Source organism: Branchiostoma floridae, chromosome 13, assembly GCF_000003815.2.
Source record: "Branchiostoma floridae strain S238N-H82 chromosome 13, Bfl_VNyyK, whole genome shotgun sequence".
NCBI lineage: Eukaryota > Metazoa > Chordata > Leptocardii > Amphioxiformes > Branchiostomatidae > Branchiostoma > Branchiostoma floridae.
The window spans coordinates 8,291,667-8,300,745 of record NC_049991.1 but is presented as its reverse complement, the minus strand read 5'-3'; the positions used below and the strand labels follow the sequence as shown (position 1 = coordinate 8,300,745).

At 39.8% G+C, this 9,079-nt stretch overlaps 2 protein-coding genes across 2 annotated transcripts in view; one reads left to right on the top strand and one right to left on the bottom strand.

Moving 5' to 3' along the window:
* Positions 1-4,741, bottom strand: part of LOC118429112 (GTP-binding protein 1-like) — a 16,035-nt gene extending 11,294 nt beyond the window's left edge. The window contains exons 1-4 of the mRNA XM_035839493.1: positions 3,851-4,741; positions 1,362-1,473; positions 671-851; positions 4-121 (exon numbers count right to left, since the gene is read on the bottom strand). Coding sequence (XP_035695386.1) covers positions 4-121; positions 671-851; positions 1,362-1,473; positions 3,851-4,006 — 567 coding nt within the window. The 5' untranslated portion in view covers positions 4,007-4,741. The remainder of the gene's footprint in view (positions 1-3; positions 122-670; positions 852-1,361; positions 1,474-3,850) is intronic.
* Positions 4,742-5,015: 274 nt separating this feature from the next.
* Positions 5,016-9,079, top strand: part of LOC118429621 (NADPH:adrenodoxin oxidoreductase, mitochondrial-like) — a 9,399-nt gene continuing 5,335 nt past the window's right edge. The window contains exons 1-8 of the mRNA XM_035840166.1: positions 5,016-5,259; positions 5,726-5,997; positions 6,193-6,288; positions 6,560-6,682; positions 7,016-7,060; positions 7,932-8,000; positions 8,279-8,380; positions 8,824-8,913. Coding sequence (XP_035696059.1) covers positions 5,193-5,259; positions 5,726-5,997; positions 6,193-6,288; positions 6,560-6,682; positions 7,016-7,060; positions 7,932-8,000; positions 8,279-8,380; positions 8,824-8,913 — 864 coding nt within the window. The 5' untranslated portion in view covers positions 5,016-5,192. The remainder of the gene's footprint in view (positions 5,260-5,725; positions 5,998-6,192; positions 6,289-6,559; positions 6,683-7,015; positions 7,061-7,931; positions 8,001-8,278; positions 8,381-8,823; positions 8,914-9,079) is intronic.

Genomic DNA, 9,079 nt, shown 5'->3' with positions numbered 1-9,079 from the left:
TGCTTGGTGGCGGAATAGTTCTTGGTCGCGCCACCCCGCGCCCTGTTGTCCAGTTCCCCAGTGCGTGAGCACACCTAGCAACGTGCTCTTCCCAGCGTCCACATTTCCCACCACTGCAACTCTGTAGAGGAGACATTGTTTCATGGAATAAGAGGAAATAGGCCAGTTCACAGTTTGAGCTGAGTATTTGCAACGTCCACTAATACATGTAGTTCTTGTTTTGACCATGTGTAATACATGTACATGTACAATGTACAGAAGGTTTTTTTTATGTCTCAGCAGCCTTCAACTGTACATATTACCCGCGATGAATCACACATGGACAGTTCAAATCATTAATTGGTTTTTACTAACATGGTACGAAATTAAGTATACTGCTCTAATTTTACATGTACAAACTTGCATATGCAGGTGGTATCTATTTGTAGATCACATATGGCCAACAGTCTTCAACTGTGAGCTGTCTGACAGTTATTTCCTCCTTCAGAAAGTCTTAGAATAAGTTAGATTAGAATGCCCAATTTTAACTTAAAAATCTATCAACTTCACATCATGGAAGGTAGGAACCCCCTACCACACCATCCCCCTGCTTGGTCACTCCCCTCTCTTGCAATGCTCCCCTCGCAACTGTTCCCAAGAGGAACCCTTGAGAGAGCTGCATGTGGCATACCTGACTTCCATGAAGTCTTCCTCCTCTACTCTCTTCCTGATGAGATACTCAGTCATGTATCCGGAGCCCAGCTGGCGCTGACGTAGAGGCGTGACCACCGCGTCGATGGAGTCCGCTAGCTTACGTAGGGTGTCCTCCGAGGCCTTCAGCTCTTCTTCAGTCAGACCTACATCATCGCCATCTGTGTAGATATGTGTAAAATACATGCATAAATACAAGCATAACATATATTAATACGTAGTGTATGGTAAATGAAACAGATCACTGGTAGGATCCCAGGCAGGGTGATGGAGGGAAATAGTGCATACTGCCTTTTCTACTTAGTACTCAGCACATCTATGAAAGAATATGGTATTTAAAGTTGGACACACAGTGCTACCAGTGGACTATCTTCCTGCTGTAACTTGCTTGCAAGGGCCCGGGGGCTATATTGCAGAGATAGGTCCCAGTCTATACTATTTGACTATATCATGCAGAAAAGACTTTTCCTTTACATGTACATCTAAATTCTAATACAACAAAGATCAACATAGTGCTGAAACTGTCTGAATGGTATGACACTGTGAAAAATATCAACACAATTAGAATATAGCCGAACTGCCAAAGTGAAAGAAAGGGTGTGGAAGGTAAATGCAATACAGGTCATGGCAGATAGTAATACTAATACATTGTATATAGTAATGCAATCAACCTTCAGGTTTTCCTATTTCCCAGATGGTCTCCCCCTGTCCCTCCATCAGTCTGGCCTGGAGCTGGTTCAGAAGGATCCCCAGGGTGTCATCATCAGGGGCAACCAGTAACTTCTGCAGTAACACAACGGAGGGGCAAGACTGTTACTGTTAGATGTACAGTACATGAACTAGGGTTCAAAATGCATTTTGATCTGAATACGTGTAGTGGTGCACAGAACCTATAAATTTAGTTGCAAAAGAAAAAATGTCAGATGGGGTAAACTTACATGTATGATACTAGTAGACGTAGTGCATACTTGTATTATGTATGTACTACTACAGTAGTACCATACACAAGTCTACCCCATCTTCTCTAATATGTAACCCTAAACACAGTGTCTAAAACTATCATTCACCGGTGCACCCATACCCAAAAGGTCCACAGCTCCAAATTTGGGTGCACATTTTAGTTACAAAGTGCATATGCTGCTTTATGCACGTGTTATTTTGAGCGCAGCTAATATAATTTGTCAAAGGCTGCTTTACTTCTAAGACTAAGAGGGTCTCCTTTACCAATCACAGCAAACAACAGACCAATCTAGACTGTCAATCAAAATCAGTGATTCAGCTAATGAGAGAGTGTGATTTGGTCACATGACCAGAAGTGCAATTGTCATGTGAACATGTGCTTGGGCCAGCACAAAAAAGGGCAAATATGCAAAAATGTCCAAATAAGACTCATTCAAAAAAATTCCAATTCACGATTTAACAGCAAAAAAGAAACACAATCAAAAATCAACTGAATTACATCATCAATATTTACTAGTAGTTAATCGATCAAGTGAAAAACTAATCATTATCGATTCTCTGTAACTAATTTGTCTTTTTAATTGAGTTATACGGTAGCTTGTACCAATGTCTGGTGTTACAGATATTTTACCTTAACTGTTTCTGACCCACTTAATATTATGTCTTACTACTTGATACTACTTAGACTGGTTTGATACCGGATTCAAAACAAAATCACATATGTCCACCTGTAGTGTAGTGTTTTTGAAGTACCATTACTAGCAGGCTACACCAATCTAGTTTGTCGGTTCATAACTTCATCAGGGCTCGAAATACCACATGCATATGCAAGTTTGTGCAAGTAAAATTGGTGTGGTGCAAGTAAGTTTAGACCAAACTTGCACCAGTGCAAGTTACTTTTGTCCTCTAATACCTGACATTAGAAAAAGCTTACACACACCGAGAATATTGTCTGTCATTGAAAGGTAAAAGAAAATAACACTGAATAAAAAAAAAGCCTAAATTTGTTATTTCTAAATTTGGTTAGACATCCAGGTAAACTATTTTATTTAGACAAATCCATCTCTACAATGCTAATGATTCCAATGGTGCTGTCTTACCTTGATTTGCATATGAGTTACATTTGCATACTAATTAGTGACTTTAATATGTTCAACTGGTTTTTCCAGTTATATGTATTGTATTGAGTTGTTCTACCACTCCATACTAGTTACTGTGATGGATGTCACTCGAAGAGTTCAGAAGAAATCTATGGATCTTATCGAGTTGTAGACATTGAATTGTCTTTAATTGAGCCTAAATTCACTGTTTTTATGAAACAGTTTGTACAATTTCAAACCAAAAATAAAATACGCTACGGAAAAACAAATATCCAAACATGTGGTCTTTACCGGTATGTATCCCCATTTAGTACTAGTCACGTACATTTGCAAATTTTCAGAAGAGGAGATAAGGGGTTAACAGTTCACTATTTTGGGTTGTGCAAGTAAGTTTCTTTTGGTGCAAGTTACCTTTGGCTTAACTTGCACAGGTGCAAGTTGACTGAAAAGTGTATTTCGAGCCCTGCTTCATGCATATGGGTTTAAAAGCTTAATGTTATACTGAAAGATTAGGGGAAAGTCTAAACATTGGTGTATACAATTTCATAGAGCAAATTCATATTCTCCCAGACATTCTATTTCTTTTTAATTTTAATCTCTTGTTTGACGAACTAGAAATTGTCTGCAATGTATAAATCAGAGGAAGACAACGTTAACCGTATCAGTACCCATGCACAATTAAGTAATCTGTTTGGAAATTTTCCAGTATTGTTCGATTTTATGGATATTTCACCAATTACAATTTTGGCCTTTTGGTCACGTTGGTTGACTCAGGATCTAAGTCCTGGGTTCGAATCCGTAAAAGGTCTCATATGCAATTAAGCAAGTTATGTTGTGCCTTAGAGAAAGGCTCTTTATCATTAACTTTAATGATTAAGTTTAAATTTCTTCAGTTCCTGTGCACCAAACTTAGTTGGGGGACATCCCCAAAGATGACAATGAAGGCACAGGTCCAGTCACCAGTTTAAGATGATAAAACCCAAGTACTAGTATAGTAGACTATTAGTAGTAATAGCAGTATATCAGTAAGGCCCTTTAGCAACTTGTCTTTTACATACAAAAACAACATATGAAACACGTCTAACAAAACAACACCTCACCTTTGCCGGGATGCCGCTGTTCACTCCCCCATTGGTCATCTCAGTGACATCTTGAGCGAAGAAGTTATCTCCGTCCTGACTCATCCCCATCTCATCGTCTTCGCTGGGCATCGCAGCGTTCGCCGCGTCCAACGGCATATCCACCGCCGATGCCATCTCGTCCTAAGTCTTACCTGGCTTTTTGATATCTCTGCCTTGTTGTTTACTTACCAACCTATTGTTTTAATGGGTTACAAGGTTCAGATTAATTGATAACTGATAAACTAGTACCAGATGGCAAAATGTAGCTCTGGGATGTTGTTTTTTCCTCTATCAAGTCGACTTTTCTTTCTTCAGATTCTTGAAGAGAGTCCTCCGCTGACAGTTGTCCTTAGGATGAGACGATTTTAAAACGTCAGTTGAGGAATGAATATCGATCCAGGGGTCCAGCTGGAATAATAGCGCTGGAGTTTTCTGTGGGTTGATCCTTGTGTGCAGAAATCCCCAGTACACGCATACACAAAGCAGCAGGTTCCACGAGTACAACAAGACTTCAGTACGACAAACACACGACTAGAAGCACCTCAACATGCTATAGACAGTAACCTGTATGTATTGATTAGGTGCATTAATGTTCGTAACATTATGGTGGCACAACAAACCGTCTGCTGATGAGAAACCTCGCAAAGATCCATCGCTCCTTATTGCACAAGAAGAGGGAAACCCTGCATTGTAAGTATATCCGAGAGCTGATGCAATTCCTTGAAAGTCGTCTGGTGAGCTGAACGGCTGTGGAAGTTGAGTGTTTACGTTATTTTACGAAGCTATTACAACACCAAACACAACAAAACGAGGTCCGGTTGCATCTGCAATCGCTGCAGTGTCATCACTTTACAAGTGCGAACGCAAAGGTACGCAACTCCATCTACTGTTACGTCTTTGTCAACAAAATACAGCCAGGAATTAAGACTTTATTACTTCATTCAAATATAAAGGACCATATATCTTTCATTTATTGGTCTATTTCATATTTCGAAGAAAATCTTTGACCAAGAACGATGAAGATTTGATTTGCGTTTTTTAGTTATCAAGACTAGTTTGCATGGGATTGTGGGTAACACATGTCGCACACAAAGTTGGTGATGTCATTTCTACACCTTTTAAGTGACGTCATTTCTGCCCTATTTTAGTGACGTAAACACACATGGGGTATCCAAACAGCTGATTGCAGAGCTCGTGCATGTGACAGTCTTACTGTGGTTGTTGTTGCCTGTTAGATATAACCTTGGCATACTTATGATAAGGAATTTAGGCATTCCAAGGGTTTCCTCACACGAAGCTTCTAAGGAGGCCGAGGGAGAAGATGGACGTCAAGACAGGCTATGTTGCCGGTAGACTGGCGTTTAGGGGGGTTTTATGCAGAATCTCAGGTAACTTTAAAACCAAATTTAACTTTACATGTTATACAAGTTAGACCATTTTGATTTGATTATATGGATGACATCCCTTGGTAACCTCAAAACTGATGCGAGCGGAAGTTATGCCAAAAAAATGTTGCATTCAAAATTACAGTGTTCAGGAATGTTGAACAAATTATAAAATGGCTGTCCACACAGAGTATTCATTTGAACAGCGTTGCCCAGTATTTGTCTACATAAGGAATTGGTTGTTGTCACACTGACATTTTGGTGATGGAAAGAGGTTCACCCAACAATGGTAATATGGAGCACAGTAGAGTAGCTATAGAGCTCTAGTAATTTTGGCAAAGGTTACATTAGAGGATTTTTGCATGGAACTTGTTGAGCATCAGCTGATAACGTTATATTGCACATTAAATGTGAAAAATTCCATAGAGCTAACGTCATGTGCTCATTGATTTCTTGTTTTTGTAAACAGGTATCTCTACGGCAGCCCATTGCCATGCTGTGAAGAAACATTCATGTGAGACAGTTTTCAAGTTTTCCCAGAGGTCGCTGTACCAAACCTCCACACCTGGTCAGCACAGGTGGTTCTGCCACAACTCCACACCTGGTCAGCACAGGTGGTTCTGCCACACTGCCACACCTAGTCAGCACAGGTGGTTCTGCCACACCTCCACACCTGGTCCACACGTGTGCATTGTTGGGAGTGGCCCTGCTGGTTTCTACACAGCCCAACACATCCTGAAAGTAGGTCAAAGAGCTGTTCCATTGTGGAATGTCTTGGGAGGAGGGTGTTCTGAAATTTTGGTCACTTTGGTATTACTTTGAGACAGCTTTGTGAGGTAAAGCCTGATTGTCAAATTTGTTTCAACATTAAAAAAAAATATTTTATCTGTTGACCACCAAATCAAAATATTTCATTTTATTTTGGTGTACTTGTAGAACCACAAGACAGCCAGAGTTGACATCTATGAAAAGTTACCTGTACCATTTGGTTTAGTGAGGTTTGGTGTGGCACCCGATCACCCAGAAGTCAAGGTAAGGCCACAATATTCCCCAATACATCATTGAATTGGTTGATTAAAGCTCCTTGCTTAGACATAAGCATAAAATGACTGAACATGTATCTTTATCAAGAATGGTCCAGACAATAACTGTAAAAGTTAAGGGCCTTTATCTTTGTCTGATGTAGATAGAGAGTTTGTCTTTTCCGTTTTTGCTTGTTTCAATAGCTTGTGTTGCTTACACTTTATATCCATAGCCATACCAATGTTTGACACAAATGTCATTGGGTTGCCTTTCTTTTCAGAATGTGATCAACACGTTTACCAACACAGCGTCCAATGAAAGATGTTCCTTTCTGGGGAACGTAACGGTCGGCAGGGATGTGACGGTGGCGGAGCTAAGGCAGGCGTACGATGCAGTCATTATGGCAAGTGGCTTTTTTTTCAATCCACAGTGTAGAAGTGTGTGTAAATTTACTTGAGTGAAGGCATACTTCGCATTTGTGATATCATCCTGACCCTTGTTAATTAATAAACCCGTCCAGACAGATTAAAATCATGATTTATGGAAAACTAGGTGGAATACAATAAGTCGTTAGATTTGGAAAACATGCCAGTATTTTTTCCTTGTCCAAACTCTGTTTTAATGATAAGATTCGTCATGTGACTTTTGAAAATTTAGATTATTTCCTGTCAAGTTTTGCAAAGACAACAAACAAGTTACCCCCTTTTCAGTTGCTAACTGACCCATTTTGTTCCAGTCCTATGGAGCTGATGCAGACAAGGAGTTTGGGATACCAGGAGAGGTGGGTGTCATGTTTCATAATAGTCTTACAGCAAGGATAGTTTTGACAAGAAGTATGTTCTTTTCCTATAGTCCATAGCTTACAAGAACTTCATTTTCCTTTTTACTTCTTACTGAAAATGGAATAAGTGTGGCAATAAAAACTTTTGACTTGCCTGTAGAAAAATTCCTGGGATTTGGGGAATTCTTGTCATACGGACAAACACTATACTATTAGGCTAGCCCCTGAGGCATCGCTAAAAATCTGAGTATACTTATTACTTCACAAAAGTTCAAATGATTCAAGAGATTGTAGAAAGTTTGTTAAACAATAGGCTTGATGCATTGTATGACAGTGTGTGCTCGCTATATTGTGATATAGTCTCTCAAATATGCAAAAATTATATCAATGGATGCAGTTGAAAATAAAATATATTACATTTGTGAATTCTGTCATTTTCAGGCTGAAAGGAAAAGGCATTTTTTTAATTGTTTTCCCCAAGCTTTCACCATGATCCAGAAAACTTGCAAAAGACTGCATTTTACTAAAATCACAAAATGCACTAAAAATGTGGGACTATTCATTGGCCACTGCCTTCAAAGAACAAGTCAAACCCACCAGAAATATAAATAGGAGCATCAGATATATACATCAGATTTACATTTTGTACCTTTTTCCATTATCAAATCCCTACATTCCCCTGAAATTTTCCTTAGGGGATGAGTTTTCTAATAAAGACAATGTACTCTGTGTCACTGTCACTGGTATTGGATTCTACCTGAAGCATCTGACCGTTTCTCAAATCATATCCAGTTGCTAAAGTAACTGCTATGTGGCAAACTCTTCTTACCTGGATGTCTATTAACCTTCATCAACATACTGTACTGTACAGGATCTATCTGGAGTTTACTCAGCGAGGGCGTTTGTTGGATGGTATAATGGTCTTCCACAGGACAAACATGTAAGTACACTTATAGTATGCTTTTAGCCAGGCATGCCTCCAGGCTAGCCATTTAGGTGCACTTTTCTTGAAATAACAAGAAATTGGACGCACTAGACACCCTTACACTGGGGAGCAGATCCACCGACAAGCACGAAATTCTGCCAAACTAATACTGCTGCAAATATTTTGACGTCTGCAGTAGTAGATTGTAACTTTTGACTTGTACCTGCATGCTAACATACATGTATACACGCATAGGCATTGATCTTTCTGTTTGCTTCCTCTATGATATCCAGCTGGCCCCCATGTTGGACACAGACACAGCAGTGGTGCTAGGGCAGGGGAACGTGGCATTAGATGTAGCCAGGATATTACTGACTCCACTCAGCATTCTCAAGGTAAGGAACAGCACAGGAAAGCAACTCGCCAACCCACGATAGTCCAGCAACATTACTACAATGATACCAGGGAAAATCTCTACATCAAGGAGGTACTTTTGCATGGGGTACTCTTTTACATGGGGACATATCTGTATGGGGGAAATTATTCATGGGGACACTTTTTCATGGTGGGATATCTGCATGGGGGACACTTTTTATGGTGGACACAAGCTGTTTGCCAAGGTTGATGAAGGATTATGTCTACCAACATACTTCCTGTCATTTCCACAATTTTTTGTCCTTCGCTTCCTTTCACTCTGTGGTGAGACATGGATGGATGGATGGATGGTTGGTTGGTTGGGTTGGGTTGGGTTTGTAGTTGGATGATGGATGGATTGACATACATGTATGGACTTATGGATACTCGTACAGATTAATAATGATTATTTCCTCTCCCATAGATAACAGACATCACAGACCATGCAGCAGCAGCTCTAGAGACCAGCCAGGTGAAAACTGTCTATATTGTGGGCAGAAGAGGACCTTTGCAAGTAAGTTTTAGGCATGCTCTAAAATAAGTCAAATTCAGGAACTGTTTTTTCTGTTGTCTGACCTCATCACACCAGTGAATACTCTTTTTAATTCCTCTATCAGTTGTTTGACCTGTTGAACCTGCTGTGCAATGTAACAGGCATTTCTTTAAACCAAGATTCTATT